Source organism: Bos indicus x Bos taurus, chromosome 14 (assembly GCF_003369695.1).
Source record: "Bos indicus x Bos taurus breed Angus x Brahman F1 hybrid chromosome 14, Bos_hybrid_MaternalHap_v2.0, whole genome shotgun sequence".
NCBI classification, from domain to species: domain Eukaryota; kingdom Metazoa; phylum Chordata; class Mammalia; order Artiodactyla; family Bovidae; genus Bos; species Bos indicus x Bos taurus.
In genome coordinates, this window is record NC_040089.1 from 15,836,123 (window position 1) to 15,863,198 (window position 27,076).

The 27,076-nt window shown below is 46.8% G+C and overlaps 1 protein-coding gene across 11 annotated transcripts in view; it reads left to right on the forward strand.

The window, feature by feature from the left end:
- Positions 1 to 27,076, forward strand: part of MTSS1 (MTSS1, I-BAR domain containing) — a 160,585-nt gene that overhangs the window by 110,524 nt on the left and 22,985 nt on the right. For 6 of the 11 annotated variants that reach the window (XM_027560877.1, XM_027560880.1, XM_027560872.1 and 3 more), the window contains exons 4-6: positions 12,181 to 12,265; positions 15,120 to 15,211; positions 16,590 to 16,664. In XM_027560877.1, coding sequence (XP_027416678.1) covers positions 12,181 to 12,265; positions 15,120 to 15,211; positions 16,590 to 16,664 — 252 coding nt within the window. Of the gene's footprint in view, positions 1 to 12,180; positions 12,266 to 15,119; positions 15,212 to 16,589; positions 16,665 to 20,639; positions 20,652 to 27,076 lie in introns of all 11 variants that reach the window. The other 5 variants (XM_027560870.1, XM_027560874.1, XM_027560879.1 and 2 more) reach the window with 1 other exon arrangement.

Genomic DNA, 27,076 nt, shown 5'->3' on the forward strand with positions numbered 1-27,076 from the left:
CATTCTGGCGTGGTTCAGGGAGGTACAGAAGCCCCTTAAAGGAACAGAATAGTACTTAGGCCAGCAACACTCAAGAGAAACCTGATTCCAGATACTGGAGGTTTTCAGCAGTAGCAGTAGAGCCCGAGGGTGGCATCATGGACCTGCTTTCTGGGGTCTCATCCCTTTGGAGGAAGTGAGTGCCTCAGACTCTGGCTCTGACCCCTAAAACCATGAACTTCCCTCCTCTGCTTCTAAATTCATCAAGTGACCCCCTGATTTACCTAAAAACTGCCTGAGAGATAACGCTCAGATCAGCGGCTGCAAGCATCTTATCTGCCTGACAGTTCAGCTTCATGAGCTAGGAAAATGATGTGTGGTTTTGCACATCAGCCCACATCTGCTTTGCTGGCACGAGCTGGTGTCCTCGGGTCCCTCCAGCCTGGCCCTGGTGGGAGCATCTTTCTGTGCCCGTACCCCAGAGGGAGACCCTGGCAGCAGGCGTGCATGGTGATAGATGTCGGGGAGCCAGAGGCATTTCCCAGTGACACCCCCGCCAGAGCTTTTCAACCAGGCTCCACTCCATCGGAGAAGAAGGCGGGCAGAGTCCCCATCGGAATGCCTTCGCTCCTACTCTGGTTTTTCCTAGAAGTGTGAGCGTGTTCGTGTTGCTGTGTTCCCACATTACCAGTCTCGCTTTGCTTTTAAAACAGCAACAAAGGAAGCGGAATATCGGTCCTTGTGGCTGCCAGTACCGTGCCTGCCAGAATCTCGTGCTTGCTGGTCTCAAGCCGCCAGATGGTGGTGGGACTGTGTGTGTGTGGTTTTTTTTCTTTTTTTTCTTGTTTCCTCTGCTTTTTGAAAAATCGTGAAGTGGGAGAAGTTGGGAAAGGTGAGTTTGGCAGCTGCCAAGTTTGCAGTATCTTCCACCCCACCCACACATGGGCACAAGGATGTCTTCCCAAAACGTGTCGCCAACCCTCCTTGGCCTTTATCGCATGCGCAGTATGGCATGTCCCGTGAACACCAACCTGGATTGTCCCACATATCTCGGCCGCATACAGGAGCCCAAGAATACAGTTTCTGCACAGGAAACTGTGTGTTTTTCTCTTCCTTGAAGGTGGAAGCATGTTAGGTTTGCCATTGTAGCAAAAGGGAAGTTACACTTCCTTTGTCCGGGAGCTTTCAGGGTTTATTTTTGAAAATCTTTTTAAGTTTTTCTACTTTTGACCTAAGCCACCTCATGAAGACAAAGGGTCAGATCCTTCTACTGCTTAAAATACTACTCACGTTTCTCATTCGTTCGTTTCCTTGGAATCAGATTGTGTATTTGTTGCAATAATATTGTGGTGATTTAAACAGCACATTCAGAAAGCTGGCGCAGTGGTAAAGAATCTGCCCACCAATGCCAGAGACACCAGAGATGTGGGTTCGATCCCTGGGTCAGAAAGATCCCTTGGAGGAGGGCATGGCAACCCACTCCAGTATTCTTGCTGGAGAGGAGAATCCCATGGACAGAGGAGCCTGGAGGGCTACAGTCCGTAGGGTTGCAAAGGGTCGGACACAACTGAGCACAACAACAGGAATGTTTGGATAGTTCTGAAGCCATTTTCAGGACTAACATAATAAAGTATGTGGACAGTCTTCAGTGATCTGTGACAACCAGTGCCTGCCCTGAGTGGGGCTCCCTTATGTGGCTGATGTAAGTGATAGATGGTCTGCAGGGTAACTTGTAAGACCAGGAACTGATTGTTTATCCCTCACCCTCCCCTCCATGTAAAGAGATACAGGACATCAAATGAGGCCATCTCTCCCAGTGGTCCATCTTTTCGTGCCTAAGGATAAAAATAAAATGTTAATGAAGCCAGGAGAAGCACAGTTTGTTGGTTTGATGTTCGGATAGTCTGAGTGCCCCCTTTGACCTTTGGTGGAAATGATGGTGCCCTTGAAAGGAGCCGGCCGCTTCACAAGGACGCAGCGAAGGACACGGACGCGTGTCTCTGAGCAAGAGAAATGGCAGCGAGGCCAGGACTCCTGAGGGGCGCCCGTGGCTTCTCTGCTTGTTATAGGCAAGCGCTGGGTGCCAAGCAGCAAGGCACTGCATATTTGTTGCTTCCTGAACTTTCCAAGGCACCTCCCAGCCTGCAGGTCACCCTGAAATCTGTGGCTTCTGAGTTTAGATGAGGCACGTCCCATGAGGGCGGGGGCTATCTCTTCTGCTCACAGCACAGGAGTCAGACCACAGCAGTGTCTCCTCGGTGCTGGTGGAATATGGGATGCTGCTAATCTCTCCTCCAGCACCCTGATCGCTGTAAGATCATTTCTCTTAAAATGGTAAAGAGGGTCATCTCATCCAGCCTGGAGGTCACCAGGAAGATATACTTCCTAGAGCTCCAAGCAGGTGTGCCCACTTCCAGCTGAGATCTCCCTGCCTGGGGTCCCCAGGGCTTCCTGATGACCCTGCTGTTGATCTTGCAGTAGGGGTCCACCTAATGGCCTTTCCGATTGGGTTCCTTGGACTGAACCTTTGCATAAAGCGTGGACATTGTTGGCTGGCGCATCACAGTTGAGCCTCTCTGGGCATCAGAATTGAGTTCCCTTCTTCCTCTTAGAATTCAGGTTTATTTAATATTTTTTTTTTCAAAACCAAAAAAAATCGTTTATTAAAGTCTCAGAGTGCAGTTAGCATAATTGCAAATAAAGAAGCCATCTTCAAGACTAGTAAAAAGGTAAAACATCCCAATTCACAGGAAAAATATGAAAAAAGTATCAGATGCTTATGCTCTGTACCTCTGATTGTACATAAACCCCAACAAGAAGGGTTAAAACTTCAGCATATGAGGAAATTAATCTCATGATAGTTTTCAAGCTTCACTACGATCAAAACAGAAACATCTGTCGTTAACAAAAGAGTAAGAATTTTAGTTTTGACGCCTGTAAAACTAAAAGGGACACAGGTCCTGACTAATTCAATATCCATTTTCATTCAAACGTATGAATAAAATGATATGTTCTGAACTCAGTTTTTCCCAGAGAGCATATGCCCTTGCTTGCTGTGCTTAATGTATATATTATAGAAATAGCCTATTACCTCTCCTTTCTCTATATTCACATACACACACACACATGAAATAAAATGTTACAAGGAGAGACAAAAAAATCTCTCTTTCCCAAGTTTGTATAATTATGCATATGGAATTCGGGTTTATAACCAGGTTCCACTTCAGGACTCTCACTATCCCTTTTGACGCCCGTGTGTGTGCGTGTGTGTGTGTGTGTGTACTAAGTTGTTTCAGTCATGTCCAACCCTTTTGCGACCCTATGGACTGTAGCCCCCCCAGGCTCCTCTGTCCGTGGGATTCTGCAGGCAAGAACACTGGAGTGGGTTGCCATGTTCTCCCCCAGGGGATCTTCCCGACCCAGGGATGGAACCTGCGTGTCTTAGGTCTCCAGCATTGGCAGGCGGGCCCACCAGAGCCACCTAGGAGGCCCTCTTAGCCTGTACCAAAACCTAAACTTGTGAAATGAAAGTGTCCCAAACATGGCAGTGAAAGTGCAGGAGGGGGGAGCCAAGCTTCACAGTCAGTTGTGATGCTGGTGTGGTGGGCGCAGAGCCGTGGGCATCACCCGGAACGGCGGGTGGGCCACCCGCTGGGCTGGCCAGAGCATTGGCCACTGGATGCTGAGGCAGTTGCTGTAATGCAAAGCTCAGACAGCGCTCTAGTCAGCCTTCGGGTGAAAAGACACCTGACATTTCACAGTTCCAGGCTCAGCGAGCAGGAGCTTGAGAGGAAGGAGAGAGAGACATGCTGTTTCCTCGTTTACTGAACCCTCAGCTTTCCAAGCTGCTGCAGGTCATTGCAGAAGTGGTCCTGGATTTCCTTTCCAGTCTCTGTTAGCAGAAGGCTGGTGCCACAACTGTCCCAAGCTTTGCGACATAAAAATAAACAGCAAAGAGAGATCTCGGGCTGGAGACACCTTTAGGCGCTGGTTAGCCGGGGAACCTGTCTCCCTGCCCTGAAGGCATAGTTCACCAAGAGATAGATTCTCTGCAGTCAGTTGACCGGTGGACCTCTCAGCCCCGCGGCTTCAAGTTCTACCAGCGACCACTTGGTTGGTGCATAACTGTTGACAGCAAGGAGATCCTTCCCAAGCGGACCTTCTGGACCTCTCCTTTTTTACTATTATTATTTAAAAAAATTTTTTGGCTCTGCCACATGGCATGTGGGATCTTAGTTCCCCAACTGGTGATCGATCATGCCCTCTGCAGTGGAAGTCTGGAGTCTTAGTCTCTGGACCACCAGGGAAGTCCCTGGTCCACTCACTCCCTTTTGAACTTTTGTCTTTGAAGATGTTTGGGAAGAAGGAGCTGTCAGGGAGTTGGCGGTTCCTCCCTCTTCCCCTCTTGAGTTCTTGTGGCCAGACTAATAATAAAATTGACACAAGACAGATGAGCAGGAGAAAAAGACGCATTTTAATTCCTGTGTGTGGAGGGCTCATAGAAACGGGACTAAGGAAATAGTCAAACTTAGCAGCTTGTAGACTTTTAGATGAAACAGTACATCTGTAAGAAATAGGCAGGACAAAGAAATGTAGGTTTGGTGTCCAATTAGGGAAGAATCTAAACAGAGTTTGGGGTTGGGGTAATTAATGAGAGAGGTAACAAGGTTTGTTTAAACAGGCATGGTCCGAATGCTCTTCTGTCAACAAGGGTGTCCTTCCATCTCCAGATGTGGGGAGCACAGCTTTCACAGGGCAGATGCCATTCTTGTGTTCAGGGAGACCGAAAGGAGAGTTGGAGAGAGTCCCTCTTGCATTGGCCGTTTCTCAAGTTCTTTACGGCATGTTTGGGGGTGGCACACCCTGAGCCCTAATGGGACAATTCTGGCTTTGTTCCTTTGTACTGTTACCCTGCCTTCCATGCCTCATCCATTAGCCAGATCCTTGGAGAAGGATGATGTTAGATGTGGGAGAATTGGGGACTGTCACATACTGGCTAGCACATCATTGTGGGCGGACACTCCAGCCAGGGCTGAGGTAATTACTCTGGCCTCCACCTTCTTGTAGGACTTGACTGATTACTGCTGTATCAGAGCCCTGCTTAAGTGGCCCATTGATGTAACCAGGGCTCTTTATTTTCTCTATGATAATGTACCGACCTCTGCCTGCAATAAGCTCAACTTATTGTAGACTTCTCTCTGGGTACATACATTTCTTCTACCTGAGTTGTCAGCTTGACCAAGGGTCAGATGTGTGTTCCAAAACCTGTATATGCCAGTTGTACAGTGTTACATTATTTAATTACAAGGTATATAAATCTTTGGGATGAATGTGAAAAATCAAGATTGGTTGTTTCTGAATAAGTGGAATGTTTGGAAAGCTAAGATAAAAGCAAGTTGCTTTTCAAAAAAATATGTAGCTCGCCATCAGATTAAGTAGGGATGAGGCAGTTGTAAAAGATTAGGGACAAAAATGATTTTTAAAAATCTAGGATACCTCACATTGTTTCTCAAGAAGCCCCAACTGGAACCCATGGGTGGTGCATTTGGGGTATGATGACAGGAAACACCAGTGGGCAGAATCATTTCTTGGGAATATAGTCATCAACAGTTGAGTCTAAGCAAGTTAAACTCTCCAGTGACACAGCCGGCGAACGGGGGAGCTGGGCTTTGAATTCGCGGTGTCTGACTTCGGAGCTGAGCGCTTAACCCTTTGACTTGATTGCTCTTCCTCCTGACCCGCACACTAATTCTGGAGACGGCAAGGACATTGTGCTAAGACTCCAGACCAGCCACAGTGGGAAGCAGCTGCCATGGGTGTGCTGGGGCTTGCAGGCTCCTTGGGGTCTGCCTGTCACCCTCCAGAGCCTCAGTTTTTCCATTTATAAAATGGAGACAGTAGTACCTACTTCCTAGGATTGCTGCAAAGATCACGTTCCCTGCACCATTTCATGGCTATCCCCCCAGCCAGTCCTTCCAAGGCTGGGCCCTCCACCTTTAGCATCTTTGACGTCACTTTAATCCTTGTTGCATGGCAGATCCTTATTAGGGGATGTGTTGTGACTCCCCATCCCACCAAGAGAGGTTGCCATTCCTACCCCTGGTCCCTGTGAATCTGACCTCAGTTGGACATGAGGTCTTTGCAGGTGTCTTCAGGTTAAGATGAAGCCATTAGGGTGGACCCTAGTCCAGTGCAACTGGTGTCTTTATAAGAAGAGAGAAATTTGGACACAGACACACACAGAGAAGAGGGTGCCTTCACGTATGTCCCATGTGGAGAGACACACGCTGGGAAATTGCCAGATGAAGATGGAGGAAGAAACTGGGGTGATGTTTCTATCTGCCATGGAGGGCCAGCACCCACCAGAGGGGGCAGGGAACAATCCTTCCCCAGCAAGTTTCAGAGGGAGCAGGGCCCTGCCAACCCCCTTGATTTCAGACTTCTACCCTCCAGAATGGTGAGACAGTAAGTTTTGGTTGTTTTAAGCCAACCAGTGGGGTTCTTGGTTACAGCAGCCTAGGAAACAAAGGCAATACTGAGTAAATGTGGAATTTGTGTCTTCGTGTGCCCCACGTTCATACTTCGATAGCCTAAGCTCTAGATGTTTTACTTCTTTCTATTTTATTTTTATTTATGTTTTATTAGAGGCTTTATAGGAGGCTTTTAAAGGAGGCTTTGCGATGTTGTGTTAGTTTCTGCTGTACAATGAAGTGAATTAGCCATACATATATACACGCATACATGTATCCCCTTCCTCTGAAGCCCCCGCCCACCGCCCCGGCCCACCCCCTGGGTCATCACCGAGCACGGGCTGAGCCCCCTGTGCTGTACAGCAACTTCCTGCTAGTGATCTGTTTCACACATGTTGTGTGAAACTTCTTTCCACTGATTGTCTCCTTTGCAGATCACCCCGTTTCAATCGCCTACTGATTGTGCGCTACTTTTTAATAAAAAACCTTTGCTTGTTATGGGAGGACGTTCTTCGACATTTTACACAAAAAAGAATGAAAATTGTTGCCATCAACTGTTTGTGCCTCCCTCAGCAGTGAGTGGCGGACTTACTGTGCCTTTTGGCCACAGGGTGTTTCCTGGTGCAGGGAGGAAGCACGAGGCTGTTGCTCCCTTCCCTCTTCTTTGAACTGGCAAGAAACAGAACCAAATCAAAGTGGCTTTAAAAATAAGGAACTGTGTGTATTTGCAGAACTGGAGCCCCAGGTTCAGGAGAGCAGGCTCCCAATGTGTTAATTTGGCAGCTTTGTGAGCTCACCTGGAGACTGGGGCTCCTCCTCGGTTCCGCCCGCAGAACGTGCCATCTCCTAAGGCAGGAGTCCCCACTGCTGTAAAGATGGTTAATCACAGCAGCTGGGCAGCCTGCTTCCTGTTCTCACCCTGTGGGGTCTCTTGTGGGTGTTGATCTTAAGATCAGGGATATTTTCCCCAAAGGCTTCCCCAGCAACATCTCAGTCTCTTTTCTCGTCCCTGAACCAGCCACTGCCAGAGCAGATGGAGTGAGATCATGTCTCAGTTAATCATCTGAGGATGAATGAATGGACTCTGGACAGAGGACCCAGTGCCCCATACATTCTCCAAATTAACAACTCCTACTCATCTTTAGTAGGCAGAATAATGCACCCCCCAAAAAAGACATCCATGCCTTCAACCCCAGAACCTGTGAATATGTTACTGTACATGACAACAGGGGCTTTGCACATATCATTCAGCTAAGGATCTTGGGATGGGGAGATTATCTTGGATTATTAAGGTGGGTCCATACAGCCCAGGGACAGGGGAGTCTGGTGGGCCGCTGTCTATGGGGTCGCACAGAGTTGGACACGACTGAAGCGACTTAGCAGCAGCAGCAGTACAGCACAAAACTCTAAGGAGGAAGAAGGAAGATCAGAATCATAGAAGATGTGAGGACGGAGGCAGAGGTCAGAGAAGCGTGAAGGCGCTACTACTGACTTGAAGGTGGAGGGAGGTGCCACGAGCCAAGGAGTGCAGACAGCCTGTGGGAGCTGGAAGAGGCAAGGAAAAGGATTCTCCCCTAGGGCCTCCAGAGGAATGAAGCTCTCCCAACACCTTGATTTTAACCTGGAGAAATTGATTTTGGACTTCTGACTTCCAGAACTGTTCGATAATAAATGCATACTGCTTTAAACCCCTAAATGTGTGGTAATTTATTAGAGCAGCAGTAGAAAACCAGATAAGCAAAATCCTACTGTATCACACAGGGAACTGCATTCACTATCTTGTAACAAACTGTAATTGAAAAAAATCTGAAAAAGAATATATGTATATACATGTATACACATAGCTGAATCACTTTGCTGTGCACCAGAAAATAACACAACATTGTAACTCAACTATACTCCAATTAAAAAAAAAAAAGCAAATACACCATTGTTTCTCCAGGCTGACCTTGAATCAGTATAGAAGTATAGACCTTTGGTAAGATAATAAGAATCTTGTATTGATTTTGAATCTTCTATTGTATGCACAGAGAAGTTACACAAATACTTATGCATTCAACAAGAGGCAAACCCATTCCCTCACCCTGCCTCTACCTAGCCAAAAATGCTACCATTTTGCCCTCCAAAACGGTCAGTGTTGGTTCCGTCATTCAGCCCCAGTGCCGGGTGCAGGGAAAGCAGAAACAAGTAAGATCTTGTCCTCACTCCCAAGCTGCCGAGACCGTCTCAGTCATTTGATTCCATAAATATTCTCACTGTCAGCTCAGAGCTCGTCCAGATGTCTGTTCTGGCTTTGTAACTAAAGCCAGTTTCCTCTGAAGCTTTTCAGACCTGCTGATTTTTTTGTTTTTAAGTTTTAGCGAGGGTCAGGAAGAGCAGAAGACATTGTTAAGCACATCCACAGATAGAGCTATTTTTAGGGGCCCGGAGTGGCGGAGATCCGCAGTCATTCTGACGGTTGGGTCCTGGCGTCCACGGAGGAGGTTAGCTGCCTGTCTCCTGCCCTCATGCCCCTTGGACAGAGAAGCTGCTCTTTGGGACTTTTCCCTGTGGTTCTTCATTTCCTCCTCTCACAGGAAGCCCTGTGCCACAGAGCAGGGGGTCCCCAACCTCTGAGATCTAATGCCTGGTGATCTGAGGTGGCGCTGATGTAATAATACTAGAAATAAAGTGCACAATAAGTGTCATGCACTTGACTCATCCCCAAACCACCCCCCTGCCCGCCCTTGGTCTGTGGAAAAATTGTCTTGCATGAAACCAGTCCCTGGTGCCCAAGGGCTGGGGCCCGCTGCTGCAGAGCAGGGGAGCCGTGCACGCGGTCTGTGTGGAGCTGCTCGTTAGCACACCACAGCTCAGTTGTTGCCGGGAAGCCTTGGGCTTTCCCGGGGATGATATATGTCCAGTGGTGACCTGTGAAAATATCGGGGAAGCTACCAGAAATCCAGGACCAGAGAAATGGAGTTAGGGAGCCAGGCTTCGAGGTGATCTTTTCCAACCATGGCATTCTATTTTGAGCAAACTGAGGCGTGGGTAATCAGTGACACAGCTCTCGGTCACGTGTGGAGCAGCTTAGCGAGGATTGGAGCTTAGTCCCCGTGGTCTCAATTGTGGACAGTTCTAGGCTTGGGAACTGAAATAAGAGAGCTGGACTGTGAAGCCCTGATACCCGTAAGAGTGTGTAGATAAGTTAGCTTAGCAGGATGTTCTGGGCTCTTAGCTCTGCTTCCCATCTCCCCTTGTCTGTAATAAGTGCCGTGTGCTGAATGGATAAATGCACAGACTCTGGAGGTTTGGCCTGGGTTGGAATCCACCTTACTAGCAGTGTGACCCTGGTCAGATTACGAAAGGTGCTTTCCTTGTCTGTAAGACGGGGGTGATAGGAACGGCAGCACACCAGGTGAGCTGACTTAATGAATTCATATGTGCAAAGCAGTCATCTTGGGGCCCAGCACTTCCTCAGCTCTAACAAACGACTTCCTTCCTGGGACCTGAAGCATCGCTCTCCAGCACTTTGGCTGACTGCATGCTTTTCCCATCATGTGCTGCATCCTAGGGTTTTATTCAGCCCGCTCCCTAGAACAAGATGTTGTTTCTTGTTTTTACTATGGTAAACAACATTTCAGTGACTATCCTCATAGGTAAGGATTTGCTTTCACCCTTAATTGTTTCCTCGGGTAAAATTTTCAGCGTAGAATTGCTGGGTCAAAATGGGAGCTTGTTTTTTTTTGTAAGACATGTCTTGATAAATGCCGCCAGATTTTCCTCCAGAAAAGTACTAGTTTACACTCTTACCAGCTGTGAGTGAGTGCGCCAGTTTCCTTGCGTCGCCGAGTTATTAACTTTTAATCAAATGAAGGCCCTGGAAAAATAGGAGAGATTTCTCCAGGGATCAAGTGTTCCTAGTCCATGCTCATAAGAATCTGAAGGGAGCCCAGAAGGCAAGTGGCGCGTGTGAAAACGGCGCCCTCTACTGGTTCTGCCTGGTGGAGCAGCGCGAGCAGCAGTAGACGGTCAGGTTGCCATTGGCACTAACTCAGATGCCAGGAACTACAGAGCAGTATTTTCCCCTTCTGGCCATTTAGAAAGTCAGCCTCAGATGAGCTGTAACTCTCACTCAGGTTCTTTTGCAGAAGTACTTAATCAGCTAGGGGAGAATTTGCTCCGAGGGAGCCCTCGGTGCTGTCTGGAGACATTTTTGGATGTCACAGACTGGGGCCACTGCTACAGGCTTTTGGTCGGCTGAGGCCAGGAATGCCGTGAACCATCCTTTAACAAAGAATGGACCTGCGCCTGTGTATCAATAGTGTTAACACTGAGAAACCCTGTTTTAGAAGAATGGCTGCAGAGGCTTCTTTTCAGGCTAAAATAAAATATAGAAATATCAAACATTTATCACCATTACTGCTATTTTTTGGTTCTGGAAACCTGATAGTTTTGCAGAATAAAATGGAAAATAGGTGGAAGTGAAGCAGCACACTGGCATTTCTAGGAGAGAAGGCAGAGCGGAAAATACAGCCCATAATAAATAACGTCATGAGTACTAATGAGGGAGGGGATTGTTTTCCTATTAAATTGACTTGGTTAAACCTGCAATAAATTTCTGCGGCTTTCCCTTGAAGATCTTGTCTCTTCCTTTTTTAAAAAAGAGAGTGCTTTTTGGGACACTTTTCTTTCTGATTTCGTGAGCCCCAGTGTTTTCATAACATTGATAATTGTGCTTTCCAGTGCTTGGCGCAGACTTACCATCTGTAGTTACTATTTGCCTCCCCCTCCCCCCAAGCCCAAGTAAATGCTGATATAAACGTTTCTAAGAGGGGGAAGGAAAGGAACTTCAAAAATAATCTTAGAGAAGGGTGTGCCTGAAGGGAAAAGTACGACAAGAATTTTGGGAAAAACCAAGCCGTATTTCAGTATACTTTGACATTGGCTGAGTTTGAGGACTTTTCACACACTGGTGTTACCCAAACCCATCAAAAGAAAAAATTCCCTGTTTTTCATTTTGCTCTATCCCTGCCCTTCTCTGCACTGCTTGCGTTCTAGAATATGCGACTTCATGCAGTAGCTTCACTGGCTGTTCTGAATAATGCTAGAAGGAGGATTTTGCCAAAAGTGGAAAACAAAACAAAACTACAGCTTTTCCCTAAATATCAGATACTATTTTAATCATCTTCCTTGAGAAGTATTTTTGACCCTGTGGGTTGTAAAATCAACTTCTGTGTCACAGTCAATATAATAAACAATAGAAAATATTAGAGGGTATTATTATATATAGTAAAGGTAGCTTTTATTTTGGTGATTATTTCAAGATGTGTAGCCATATATATATCCTGGTGGTTCAGACAACAAAGAATCTGCCTGTGATGCAGGAGACCCGGGTTCAATCCCTGGGTCAGGAAGGTCCCCTGGAGAAGGGAATGGCTACTCACTCCAGTATTCTTGCCTGGAAAATCCCATGGACAGAGGAGCCTGACAGGTTACAGTCCATAGGGTAGCAAAGAGTCAGACACGACTGAACGACTAAGCACGCGTGGACACACACACACACACACACACACACACACACACACGTTTATGTCTGTGTGCACAAGCCTGGTGAGAAGTTGGAAAGACAGTGGCTTGGGTTATGGCACAGTGAAATCTGGATGGTTTTTCCATTTGTTCGTTCTTTTCAGGGTCTTCCTGATTCTGACTTGCCTCCTGTCCCTCACGTCTGCCTCTGTTGCTTTCCCAGGTGGCACCAGGGAGATCGGATCCGCCCTGACCAGGATGTGCATGAGGCATCGGAGCATAGAAGCCAAGCTGAGGCAGTTCTCCAGGTGAGGACCATGTTTCTCCCAGATCTCAGACGGCCCTGATGACTTCAGGTTATAAAGCTGATGAGGAGCATCACTCGCCTCGAGCAGCGCGGGTTTCCCGGTGACATGAAATCCCCACAACCCGTCTCTCATCACAGCCTGTCACGCTGCTCACTCACCGAACGAGTTTGTTTATTTACTTATTTTTGGCTTCTCTGGGTCTTTGTCACTGCACGTAGTCCTTCTCCAGTCGCAGCAGCGGGGGCTAGTCTCCAGTAGTGGAGTGCGGGTTTCTCGTTGTGGTGGCTTCTCTTGTTGCAGAACACAGGCTCTAGGCACTCAGGCTTTAGTAGTTGTGGGGCACAGGCTTTGTTGCCCTGTAGCAGGTGGGATCTTCCCAGACCAGGAATTAAACCTGTGTCCCCTGCATTGGCAGACAGATTCTTAACCACTGGACCACCAGGAAAGTCCCCAAGGAAGTATTTCACTGGGCGTCTTCTATGTGCCATTTCCTTTTCCTGCCTGGAGAATCCCATGGACAGAGGAGCCTGGTGTGCTACAGTCCATGAGGTCGCATAGAGTCAGACACGACGGAGCAACTAACATTGCTGTGTGCCAGGCACTGGTCTGGGCCCTGGGAATATGGTGGAGAACCGGATGGCCTGGGTCCCTGCCTTGCGGAGCCCATACCCCCCACCTTGGGATCTTCTCTATGTGTCTCATCAGTGTGGGGAGCCGGGCATCCCACTGAGACCTCTGGGCCCCACCCCTACAGGAACCTCCTAGGAGGAGAAGCTGCCATGCTGGATAGTGGGGTGTGCACTGCTCTCCTGTTACCCGGGCCCTGAGTGCATCCTCCAGACCCACCTAGGAGGGCAGTGGCGGCTCGAAGAACCTTCCACGCTGCCAGCCTCTTGTCTGTTTCACGCGAGTCCACAATGGGTAGAAATGGCAGTGGCTGGCATGGGGATTTGGAGTCACCAGTGTTCCAGCGAGAGTGGGACGTCCTTCCAAACAGATCAGCATAATTATCAGTTGTCCTCAGTCTGCTTTGTGAATTGCGAGTTGCGTAAGAGGCTGGCAAGGTGGAAGCCCTCTGACCCTCTTGCAGGGCCATCTCAGGTTGCCAAATGTAGCAGCAAACACGCCTTGTCTTGAAGTCAGCTGGGCCTGGGTTTGAATCCCTGGCTGGCCATAAGTGTCCTGCAGTATGGGGCTGGGGTCTCGGCCCCTGGCAGATGGGTGTAGGAATCCCTGAAGGGTTCTTGTGCAGATGTACACAGTGTCCACACAGGAGAAAGCACTCACTGGAGCTGGTGACGAAATCGAACTTCCTCCTCCCTTTCTTGCCCCTGGGGAGTCTGCCCTGTGATGGCACCCCCGCACCTCTTCCCACACCCATCATCTTGTTTACCCTCGGGCCAGTCTTGTGACCCTCATCCCATCGTAGTGATGAAGAGACGCCAGTTCCATCAGCCGCCGTGCATCGAGCACCTACTATGTGCCGGGCACCATCTCAGGTGTACAGAGCATAGCCCTGACTAGGACCACATTCTGCACTCACAGGGCTTACACTGCAGACACGATAGAAACCTGCCAGACTGTCAGGCAGTAATGAAAGATAGGAGGAGAAACACTTGGGGTGGGGTGGATGGTGGTTGCTGGATACAGGCTGGTCAGGGAGCATCTCTGTTCAGAAGAAAAATCTGAGTGGAGACCTGGAGGGAGTGAGGCTGGAGGAGGACATATGAGGGTGGGAGCTGCCAGGAGACCCTGGTAAGAAAGCAGGGAGGTCATACCTAGAATTTGGAGATTTTCAGCAGGCTCAGGATCAAACGGAGAAGGCAATGGCACCCCACTCCAGTACTCTTGCCTGGAAAATCCCATGGATGGAGGAACCTGGTGGGCTGCAGTCCATGGGATCGCTAAGAGTCAGACACAACTGAGCGACTTCACTTTCACTTTTCACTTTCATGCATTGGAGAAGGAAATGGCAACCCACTCCAGTGTTCTTGCCTGGAGAATCCCAGGGACAGCGGAGCCTGGTAGGCTGCCGTCTGTGGGGTTGCACAGAGTCAGACACAACTGAAGCGACTTAGCAGCAGCAGGAACAGCAGCAGCAGCAGGATCAAAAAGCAGTCTGAAAACTGCCTTTGTCATAGTTCTCACCAACATCATTCAAACAATTTATGGGTATTTTCTAATTTTTTGACAACATCTCTATAACGTAGGCTTGGGTTGATTTTCCTTCCATTGTACAGAAAACCCTGTGTCCTCTGACTCATGATTTCTCTCCATGGGGTGTTGTCTTTCCACTTGTCTAACCGCGATCTGTTTGGGAACCTGCACAAAATAAGAAGGGGTGTACCTGGAGAGCCTTCATCCCTCTGATCCTCTCTAGGCTGTCCACAATCTGCAGTCACGACTCATTATCCTGAATGCACATCAGAATTACTTGGGTCTTTTTTTTTAAAGTAATTCTGGGGCCCCACCCCAAGTTTCTATCAAGTATTAGGTGAGGCCCAGGTGTCTTCTCTTATAAAGCTCTCCAGCCGGTTCCCTTATGCAGTGAGGGGCATGACCCCTTTGGTCTGCAACCTTGATTGTGAATACAAGTGTTGGAATTTTTTAAAAAGGCGATGAGAAGAGGTCACACCAACCAGTCACATGTACAGCTTCTTAACAGTCATTGAAAAGCATCCTGAGGACACGGTCATTGTGAAATTGGGGGGTTTGGAGGTGAACTTGGGCTTAGGGTGCTGCCTTGTCCTGCTTCAGGTAATTATGATTCGGGTGTGTTTTGACAACCGAGTGTAAACCTTGACAACAGATTATATCTGTGTAATTTCTCCTTCTCTTTGTCTTTTTGTGCAAGTGCTTTAATCGACTGTCTGATAAACCCACTTCAAGAGCAGATGGAAGAATGGAAGAAAGTGGCCAACCAGCTGGATAAAGACCACGCTAAAGGTACGGGCCGAGGTGGCTGACGCACGTCAGTCTCAGATGGCAGGTCGCCGGCTGCTGCCTGTGCCTCTGCTGGGGTCCCTGGTGTCACCTGGAGGACGTGTTGGAGGATGAAGGATGGGAAGTGATCCCACCGCAGGACTCAGTGCTGGGTTTGGGGCATGCAGCGTCACTCAATGGATGCTGTCATTGTCCCATGGCGTCAGTTGCGATCAGCTGAATTCAAAGTGATTGTAACCTTACGCTTAAATGCTAGAGACTCACACTTCAGGCATTTCAGCACATTTTGAAAACCAGACTTTTAATAATGTAAGTTAGCCTTCAGGCTCCTGCCCAGAACTGGCCATTCTCTTTGTATATACCTTCAACCGGTGGGTCTCAAAACCTCACGTATCGGCTCTAGGGACTGAGTGGTCCAGATGGACATCACCCCGTCAGTCTTCCTGGAACCAAAGGGTAGGGGTGCTGGTGGTATGGAAGGGTCAGGAGACCCTGCTCCCAGCATCGTACAACCTGCAGTGAATGTGGTGGAGGGAAAGCGTGTGGGCCGGCAGTGATGCCAAGAGCGTATAAAAGAGAGCTCTGATGGATGCCAGGAGCATATAAAAAGAGCTCTGATAGGCTCAGGGCGGGCGGGAGGGAAAGGATGGGGGTGGCTTTGTGGGAACTGGTCAAATTGGTGATTAATCGACTATGAGGGTAGCAAAGGAGAGAAGTATCAGAGCCAACTGTCATTTCAGATGTTCGTGCCTGGGTGACGGAAATGCCAGCAACAGAAATGGGAAAGTTTGGGGTGGGCATGAGCTGAGGGGGGCAGAGAGAAGTGTTAGTGGGGCTGTGGCCGTGTGGGCTGCCCCGCCACTGGGTCCACAGGGTCCAGCCTCGGTATTAATGTGAATGTAAGGCAGCCAGGCCTTTCGCACTTCTCTGCCGTGTGGTCTAGTTTCTCCTGTAGTCTGAGATGCTCATTTTTGAATTGTAGCATCTGGCCAGCATCTAACCATGTGGGTTCTTCTTGGAGTGAAGCCCTGTAGATTTGGGCCTTGGGAAAGTAGATAATACTGGAAATATTTCCTGTTACTTACACTGAGAAATTGTGAATTTTAACATTTTTATGGAAGCCTTCCCAAGTGCCATCTTTTCTCAGAGCTGGTATGAATGAATGCTGGAGGAAAAGACCCTGGTACATTTTGTCCGTTTTCATGTTCATGACCCCTTTGCTGTAAAATGCATCAGAAGATTTTTTACCATTTTATATTCCAATAAAGGTATTTATTGCACATCAGAGTTTATGCTTTCAGCGATAAAAGTAATGGCTGTTGCTAAAATGTTTTCTGTTGAGCTAAGTGGTAAGATTGTTCAATATTTTTCTCTCTCTTAGAATATAAAAAAGCTCGCCAAGAGATAAAAAAGAAGTCCTCAGATACACTGAAACTGCAGAAGAAAGCCAAAAAAGGTAACTGTACAAATTCTGCCATTAATATGTTGCTTTGGGAAAATGAACACGTGCTTGATTTTTCTTTGAAATAGAAAGTCTTCAATCAGACTTCCTTACATATAATGGTCCTGTGAACAGATAGGAGCTAATAGAATCTATCAGAACCAAAGTCCCCAAGTGCAGAATATCTATTAATTTGAGATACAAAGTGGTACTTGACTTGTTCCCTCCCCCAACCTGATCTCCAAAATTTGGCAGTTTCCATGTCTATTGTGCATTGTGATGAGACCTATAAATTTCTTGGAAGCCTTGGGATAGTACATAAAAGCCCTATGCAAATGTTCTATAGTAATTATTGCAGAAATTATATAATTTTCTCCTCCATCCTTTATAGCCTATAATCTCCAAAACCCTTTATTAAATCTTGTGAAAATGTTAGAAAAGCCTGCAGTGGGAGCTGGAAATCATGCCTGCATAGGGAGATTTTTCATGGGTGTTCTTAAGGGTGGGAGCCAGGTAAGGAAAGTGAGACTGCTGGTGTAAGACCCCTCCCCCTAGCCGATCATCGTTTACAGACCAGTTAATTACCAGATCCGCTAGCCAGCTTTGCTCTTCCAGCTTGAACTGGGAGTTTGAAGAGAAAAAAATCTAGCTACATCCACTTTGGAAGCATTTTATTAAGACCTAACAAGATATAGGGACTCTTTTCTTGAACTTGAGAATGTAACATTCCCTCTAGACTCTTCTTCTCAATACCCGATTTTGAATTTGCAAATGGTTCCCCCCCACCTCCGCCCCTATCAGGATGCTCTGTGGGTGGGTAGTCTTTAGCGTTTGTTTGAGACAACTTTTTTAGGTAGACATCTCCAAAACCAAAGTTCCCCTTTCCTAAGCAAGTGGTTCTCAGTTGGAATTAAAAGAAACATCTGGAGAGATGGGACACGTCGATAGAAGAGGAGTGAGGATAGGACAGACTTTTCAAGCTAAGTGTCATCTCTCCCCCCACCCCCCGCCCCCCGTTCTTATAATAACCAGGAGACCATGTCGATATAAAGGCAGCAGGATTTTCACCCACGATCAGTTTTTCCATTGGTATTGCCCCCGTTTTCCTTTTGGATGTGTTTTCCTGTTTTTGGGGCTTCTGCAGTTTACATTCTAACTTAGGCACCTGGGAGCTAGCATTCCACAAGTGGAATAGGCTTTGTGGCCAGTAACATTTTAGTGAGTCTAGAGGTAAATGTAAATAAAACTGCCACCCTACTCCATTGTATCTGAGGTTTCATGGAAGAACAGGTTGGTAAAAATTTGGAGCTGAGCTCTACCTAATTGATACCATGCCAGCTTTGAGATAAAAGAGATGAATGGGTTTTCAGAGAGGGTCCAAGTCTATGGACTTGAAAAAGATTTGGGAGTTTGGTGGAAAGGTTGAGGTAAGGAAAAAAGTAGCTGTTTTACTTTCTCTCTTCCAGAATTTTCTTTTCAGAGGCCTTAAGTTCTTGGCTGCAGTGATAATCCTTTTATCTGAATTCTGCCTGGAGACTGAAACAGTCTTTGTCACTCAAAGTCACTGGCATTGTCCAATTAGCGGAATTTGGACCTGCAGGGAATGCCTGATAGGTGGATTGCAATGCAACATAAAAGGAAGTTTCTGGCAATTAGACTTGCCCAGCACTGCTTGGGCTGTCTGGAGAGGGAAACAAACTCCCCATCAAGGTGCCGGATGGAAAAAGTCAGGAAACATAGGGTGCCGGACTGTATTACGTGAGAAGACGCTGCTGGTCCTGGGACTGGGGAATAATCAGCTTTTGGTTGTGAGGCACTTGGACCTGAAGGCTGAGACAGTGGAGGCTGTGATCAGGGGCTTCTGAAGCATCCATCTTGTCAACCCCAGTCATATAGCTGATGGTCTTGGGCACCGTATTCTTTCCAAACAGGAGAGCCATGACGGTGTTCTGACGTCTACAAGCCAAGTCAGATCAGTAGCTTAGAGTGTTCCTGATGATTTTCTAGTTCATCCAGGGAACAACTAGAAAATTATTTTTATTTATTTCTTTTATAAAATTTTTTTTCTTCTAAATTATGTAAGTGCCTTTTAAAAACTCACATTGGTGTATTTTTGGGGTGACTGGAGCTTCCTAGGAGGTACCAGAGTCATCCTTCTGAGTGAATTCTTATTATGAAGTGCTCTTCTAGAAGATATATGGCCTGAGAATGGACTAGAAGCACTGCAAGTTAAGGGCTGGAGGAAATCTGGTTATTTGAGGCTCCCAGTTATTTTGGGGGGTCTGGTTAGCTGAAGTTTCCCTTTTTGCCAAGGTGCCTCTCTATCGCGTTCATACCCTTCAAGTGGTAGCTTCCTAGACTTTGGCTTATAATGTGTTCGTAGATCCTTCTGAGATTTGCACCATGTGTTAGGATGGTTTGAATACTTTTTTTTGGTCCTGATAGAACTAAATTTGGTTTATACAGCCTAATAATCACTTCCTTTTAAATGTGTTTTCAGGCGGTTATTGAGCAGCTCCTTGTCATTGCTTTTTTCAAAACTGTGATCTTTGATCTAAAAATTCTTCTGATTATTCTTTTCAACATTTAAATGCCTTTATGCATTTAACTGTGGATTTGGCATTCCCTTTGACATAGACACATATGGGATGTGATTTTCGCTTGTGACTAATTTTACCTTAAATTTCACTCTGCAGCTGTATCACCTTTTGCCACATTCTGTATTTGACACTTTTTTACTATCCTATAGATAATGGTAGTTTATAGCCTAAAGGTATTTAAATCTCACTGTCAAAAAGTGTTTAATGTTTTTTGGAGTTTGATTAGACTTTATCTGAAAATCATTTTAAAACAACTTGACATGTGCTCCAGCCATGGGTGAATATACCTATTTTTGTGGAAGGCAGGCTTCTTGAATACCTAGGGGGCATAAACCTAGGTGGGGAGTTGGGGGCTGGAGGGACCAGGCGAGGGCCAGGGGTCCATGCGTGGGGCAGGGTCAATCTTGCTGACAGGTCAGGGCGACAGGACAGAGGTAGCGGGAGGGTGGAGAAGCGTGGGACTGGCCCGAAGCCCAGGCTCTGAGTGGAGTCTCCTGAACCCTCATCAGGCCCTGCTGCTTGGCATCAGCTCGTGACTTTTGAAGTCCTAGAGTTGGCTGTAACCCAACTGGGGGAAGTAAGAGTGGATCAGAAATAGGAAACATTTTGTACTATTTGCCCACTTCTGCCCTCTCACCATGCAGTCAGCAGCCTTATTTCTCATTTAATTAATTCTCATATTGTTATTAATTTCACTTAAATAATTATGGTAAAGTCTTCCGTTTCCATCTATAACTACTTTGATCAGAGACATTGAGGGAGGAAACTGCTGGAACATTTTAATATGTTAACCCTTGAGTCTGACCATTGAAATAGTTGAACGTGTCATCTTTCACCCGAGACTGCAGAGCTGATTTATAAACCTAATAAACAGACTCCCAGAGTCCCATATCAGCATATTATTCACTGTTATATGTAAGTTTTAAGGTCTTTAAATTTTTTTTTTTTCATTTTCACCCCAGCTTGAACTTTGGATTCTTGTTTCCTTAGTGACTTTCCAAGTTACAATAAATTACACCTAAAAGCTTTTCTTGTGAAAGCATCTTAATTGACTTCTTACAGGAATATATTCTTCATCTCTCTTTTTAAGGAAGAAGAAGAAGAAGAAGAAAAAAAAAAACGTTGTTGCATTCTCTAGGACTGACAATTACAAACTAGGAAGATGTCTGTTTAGATGGGAAGTAAAGACTCTTAGCAAGGCAGGGGAGGGAACCTGGGTTGCAGCTCTCAGTGGCTGTGGGTTTAATCGCCCTAATATAAAATTCCGTGGCAAACCATGGACTGTTTTAACACAGGTAAGACTGCTGCCCGAATCCCAGTTTGACTTTATTATTTTCCTTTTTGTGTCAATTGTGTATCCTGCACTTTCTCACCGTGTGCCCCCTGCCAGTGGACGCTCTCGGTAAGTCTGTCATCCTGAATCTCTGGTGGCTGGTCACGGTGTGGTCCTTGCTGTGGGCTTTCCGTGGTTGTCCAGACCTACGCTAGTTGCTCCAGTTTCCCTCCCAGTTCAGAACAATCAACGGTGCCTACTTAATTTTCCATAATTTTAAGAAAATTGTGTGTGCGTGTGTTTCAACCAATCATTTTCTTTTTTTTTCAAGTTTGACCCTTTAACGGGTTAGCTTAACATTCTAAGAGTCTTTACATCCTCATAATTCAGTATTAGACTCATGGAAAAAAGAAATACAGAGTGACTTAAACCCTGATTTCCACAGGAAAAAAATACATGCATACATACATATCTAAGTGTATATGTGTGTATTTACATCACAGACAAAACATGGAGAGCTATACTTAATAACTTCTCAAAATAATTCCCAAATCGGATTTGGTTTTATTAAGCTTGCCAACTATCTTTAACTTAGTCTTCCCAGGACCATTTGGTTTTTTCAAAACCAATCATTTATTTTTAAAAAAAATCAAAAGTATTTCTTATTTCAGCAGAGTTTGTGGAATGTTTCATTTCGAGGGTATCGGATCTTCAAATTCAATAATCACAGTGATTCTTCTTGACTAAATGTTGACCCTCAGTCTGTGGGCAACAGCGCTAAAACTTCAGGTCGCTTTCGGCGTCTCGTGGCTGTCCCTCTGTCTCAGAAAGGTCTGTCTGTGGGCTGTCCATGTGGTTTATCTTGCCTGAGTGTGCCTGAGTGTTCTCTGAGCCTTTGCACTGAACAGCTCTAAAGAGATTTTTGCATTGGATTCTGTCATCTACAAGGAACCCAAACCACATGGGTCCCCTCTAGCAGGTGGGGCCAGGATGACCTGCTGTCTCGGGGGACACAACTCTGCCTCCTTCCCGTCATGGTGACATTGGGGTAATGTCCCCCACTTTTTTAAAGTGATAATCCTTTCCAGTCTTCAATGCTGTGGTTATGACACAACTTAGTGTACCTTTGGGAGGAAGGTAAGACAGTCCCTCTTCTGCTTATTGTGATAAAATTCATATAACATAAAATGTACCATTTAAACCCCTCTAAAGTGTACGTTTAGTTGGCTTGAGTGCATTCCCAGTGCTGTGCAGCCATCACTACTGTCTAATTTCAGGATGTTTTCATCACCCCAGAAAGACGTCCCCTGCCATTTAAAACAGTCATGCCTCATTCTCCCTCCCCTTCAACCCCTGACAACCGTTCGTGTGCTTTCTGTCTGTATGGATTTGCCTGTTCTGGACCTTTCTTATAAAGGGAATCATATAATACGTGGCCTTTTGAGGACACAGAGTTTTATTAAAACCTTTGCTTGGAAGTTTGATGTGAGTTGTCTATGGAATAAATGGGGCATGCTATTTGTTTTAAATGATGGGTAGTGGGATTAGGGATGAGTGAAGGAACCACACAGCCTTTTGACTCTGTGACTTGGATTCTGCTCATCCTACGAAGAGTCCCTGCAGCCCCCTCTAGTTCTCTCTCTTGCAGGGGCCGGCTCCCAGAGCTAAGCCACAGTGACATAGGATCATAACAGTGAACTTGGGTGTAAAGATGTAAGAAAGCTATTTGACTTAAAGCCCTATTAAATTTTATTTTACAAGTTTTAAGTCATTTTTGAACTTGGACATGTATATTTTAACAACATTTCATGATAGTTAAAATGTCTTGGTTTAACAAAAGAAATATGTATATATATGGAACTTTCTTTCAGTCGGGTCAGAAGTATTTACCTTGACTCCTTCAGAAGTATTTACCTTGAATCCTGCTTGAGCAATTAACTGAGGGCCCCCACAGGGAAGACATTTATAACTCAATGAAGTCTACTGAGACAGGGGTACATTGCTCCCTCCAGGAACGGAGACTCTGGTGGAGGCAAGCCAGTTATAGTTGTCCCTCGGGATTCAAGGGGATTCGTTCCAGGGTCTGCCGCATACTGTGAGATGCTCAAGTCCTATAGTCAGCCCTTCAAATCCACGATTCCACACCCACGGACTCCACCAAGGATTGTAAACAGTACATGAGCCACAGTTGGTTCAGTCTGCGAATACAAAACCCATGAGTTTGGATGCCAATTCTATATTTATTGAAAAAAATCCATGTGCAGGTGGACCTGTGTTCAAACCCATATTATTCAAGGGTCAACTGCAGTTCAGTCTGGTGTGCTCAGAGCCATGATGAGTATCAGCAGAGGGTGCGGCAGTGGGGCAAGGCGCAAGAAACCCGTTTACGCTTGGTGTGGGCAGGTGATGAGCAAGATGACAAGGGATTGGCTGGTGGAGAATGGAGCAGGGGCTGCTCAAGGTTCAGGGAAGTTTGTGAGCCATCATCATTTACACCGGGGCACCAGAACCAAAAGGAAGGGTGACCATGCTGCAGGGTGGGGGTTGTGGAATGTGTGACTCTGAGTCAGCTTTAGGGGTGAACTGAGAGCCACAGTGACCTCCACTGCCCATCCTCGGCTACCTGCCTCCAGATGGTTCTATCACTCAGCCCCATTTCTGATCAGACCCCGTTCTAGACTGACTTTTCCCCCCATCACCGTTCTTTTCCTCCACACGGAGAAAGCAGAAAGCTGGAGTGATGCCGAATCCTTTTCACTGGCTCAGTGGTTTCCATGGCCGCATCAGCGTGAATGTTTGCATTTCCTGGCTGGTTTCTTCGATGCTTTATGAAACTGGCAGAAACCCCTGATGCCCCAGAAACTACAGTCGTTGAGTGGATGGTTCTCCCTGCCTCAGTGGTAAAAACCGAGGTGTCTCAGCCCCCTCCAACCACCCCCGTGCTTCAGTTTTTAAAGAGGAGTAGCCCTGAGAACCCTCTTGCCCAGAGGGACCTCCCACCTACAAATCTGAAGTCCAGGTTATCTGTTAGTGGGTCACCTGGCTTCCTCGCTGGGCATAGTGCAGAGGCTCTGTTCCCTTTGTTGAGTTAGGGGAGATAGAGAAGAGCAGACCACTCAGAAAGAGGTGTGGCCCACACAGAGAGACCCTTCTAGTGGTTAACCCCATCTGCCATGGGTGTGCCTCCAGGCGTGGTCAGAAATTGTCCCCCCAGGACCTCCTGGGCCACCGGAATGAGCATGGGGCTGGAGGTGGCCTGCCCTGAATTGCTGGTGATCCGGATTGCGAGACCCAGCCCTGGAAGGAGGCAGCAGCGCCAGAAGTCTCCCCTGGATGTTTTCTCTAACCACCTCCCTCTGATGCATGTCAGCTCTCTGCAAAGTGACACCCCAAAATGAAAAATCCTTCCTGAATGCTGAGATGAGGAGGTACAAAGAGCTGGTCCATGGTTCTAGGCTGTTTTCTCCACTTCCTCTTCCCTCCAGTCAGCATCCCTGGAAGGGGTAGATTGCCACATCAGTGCAATTGGGAAACGTGTACCTTGAGCAAAAAGCAGTGATTGTTCTCTATTGGAACCAAAGCTGGAAAAGTTCCCTCTGAGGGCAGGGGGTGCCTGTAAATGCAGACAGGTGATCACTGAGACGCTCCAGGGCTTGTATGACCACGTGTAGCCTTGCGCTGTCTCTGGACATTTAGCTGCAAGTGCACGTGACACATCAGGGAAGACCGTTGGGTCACTGCTGCTTTCCACGCTTGGGAAAGGTGTGATAGGAGCCTGCGAAATATTTGAATGGGTGCAGTTTTACTCAATGGGACAACCTGTGTCAAGTGGACAGGGGAGGACTTTTTTTTAATGAGTCAGCATTGGAGAGTTGCGGCCTGACATATGTTCTGGCCCAGGAAATGCCAGGTAAAGCCATCAGCAGAGTGAGCAGGGAGAAGGGAGAGGTCAGTGGATGCAGCCAGCCGTGCCATCCTGGGCTAACAGGCTGATGAGGAAAAGCATACCAAAGGGGCAGCCTGATTTCTTTGTCTCAACAGCAGCAGTGGTCAGGCTTTCCTCTTTAGACCCCATGTGGTTCAGTGACCTATCCCTGACTGTGGTCAGTAGAGATGTGGGAATCTAACTGAAGAAGCTCCTGCAGGGGACTGTTGCATATGTAGTAAAAGTGTGGAGTCTTCAGAGGCCAGGGGATTCCTATTTCATATCTGGGAATGCTGGGTTATAAACAGACTAAGCAGATCCACCCGAGGCCCAGAGCTGTGCGCTCCTTTCCTTTGCAGAGCTGGTCTCTGGGAAAGCCTTGGCCTGATACAGCTCATCGGGTGTCTTGCTTGTGACTCTGGCTGCACATGGCTGATTGCAGGAGTCGAAAAAGGTGCAGAGAAATGTCCCTGTGCACGAGGAGTCTTTGTCAAGGTGTGAGTCACCTGGCTTCCCTGTGGCTGCATTTAGAAGCTGGCAAGATGCGTTTAAGGGGCAGGGGGAGCACACAGCAGGAGCCCAGTGCTTTTCTTGGTGTTAGTTTTGCCAGAAGCTAAAAAGGAGGATGTGCTTGAAATACCCATCCCCCGCACGCCATGGTGTTGATTAACCCCGAGAACACTGAGTGGGTGGTGTGGTGCAGGGCTAGATGGGCAAAGGGGGGTATAGTCCTGCCTTTCTTGAGTTGCAAGCCCGTCACAGTTTTCACAGGGTTAAATTGTTTCACTTCTGGTGCCTCTCTTTTATTCATAAATTCTCCATGACTGCCACAGAGGAGCCCGGTGAGCTGAGCGTGTCTTCACTCATTCAGGAAGTAGGTATCAAGGGCCTCCTCTGGGCTAGATCCCCTTGGCGGCTATGGAGGCACAAGTGGCCTCTGCCCTCAAGCTGTTTCCACGATGGCAAAGGCATCTACGTTCTAACATCAGTTCTCTGACACCAACTGGGTATCCACCAAGTCACATCAGTTCAGATACTAACTACCTGGGGTGGGCTTAGACCCCATGCACTAAGAACAAGATTTTCTCCACTTCAATCACCAGCCACAAGTGGGGTCCACAAGCTACCCACCTGTGTGCCCAGCCAACCTCAAATTTAGGGTCTCCCATGAACCCCCTCAGGTTTGACAAGTTTGTTAGAATGACCCACAGAATTCAGGAAAGCAGTGTTTCTTAGGGCTGCTGGTTTACTATAAAGGAAAGAAATGAACCCCCAGGTGAGGCGCTCCATAGGATGCAAGGTGGGTGCAGTCTCCGTGCCCCTGCCAGGCATGTCAGTGTATTCATTGGAGCTCGCTGCTCCAGAGTTTTTATTGCATTTAGTGGTTATGGAGGCAGGCTGTCTCCTGCTGAGACACCCAGGGTTTAGGAGGAGGGCTTTAAAGATGCTGTGTTCCTGCCAGTGGCGCCTAACACTTCCTAAAGCTCACTACGTGCTGGGTCTGGTGCTGAGTGCGTGATGTGAACGAATCCATCTGCTTTCACAACCATGTGAGTAGAAACTGAGGCACAGCCTGTTGAAAGAATAGTAGAAATAGAGTTTGTTTGAAAGTGTTCAAGCCCAAAAGCTTCCAGTCTTGTCTGATGAAATCTCTCCTCCTTTTGATCCCTGGTTGGTTTTGCTTTGGAAAAATCAATCAAAAACTGCTGCAGGATATTAAGAGTAGAAGATGATGTATGCAGGAATAATGACAGCTACCTTTTGGTGGAAAGGGGGCATTTTTCATTCCAAATTCTAATCTCCAGATCACCTTGCATGTCTGTCTCTGAAATTATATCCCATATTTCAGTATTTATATCCCTTATTGCATTGACTGCAGATGCCATCAGTGGTAAGATGCATTATTATTTTCTCACTGATTAAAAAATTTTTTTAAATGCCGTGTAAACTATGACTTCTACTGACTGTAAGATATATCTTAATTTTTAAAGTATAGACATGAAAAATCAGGCATCTTCAGATGAAACACAGTATTTGCATGAGTGTGTCAGGGACATATGGAAGTCATTTTATGGGATTCTAATCGCAGGGCCTATGCGTGCTATGAGCATGAAGCTAGAAGAAACCAGGCTTCCGAATGGGAAAGATGGAGAATTGGCATCTGTCTGCATCCATTCCTAGCTCAGGGGCTCTTGCAAGCCACCCTAATCTCAGTTTACCCCTCTGTCAAATGGGGGTGTTAATTCCTGCCTTGAACGTTTATGTAAAGATTAAGGAAAATGTAAATGTTGGGAAAATATGGAATCTTGGTTTCATTCCAGAAAGCTTTGTGAATTCTCCCTACCTACTGATCAAATTTTTTTTTCTCCTTTGAGGGTTCTGCTTTGGTCCATGACCTGCTGCCTATTAATAGTGCTTTTGCCCCAGGAGCATTTTTTTGTAAAGAGAATAATCATATGATTTCCCCTGTTGGGGGAAGTAAAGGAGCTGCTGGCTGTATTCACCAGAATTCTCCAGCATGAATCCAGCCAAGACCTGGAAACTCGCAGGGGAAAAAATTCTCGAGACTGAGATGACTTTTTACAGAAAAGGCCACAAGCAGTGCTTTACTGAGGAATTTTGTCTGGAA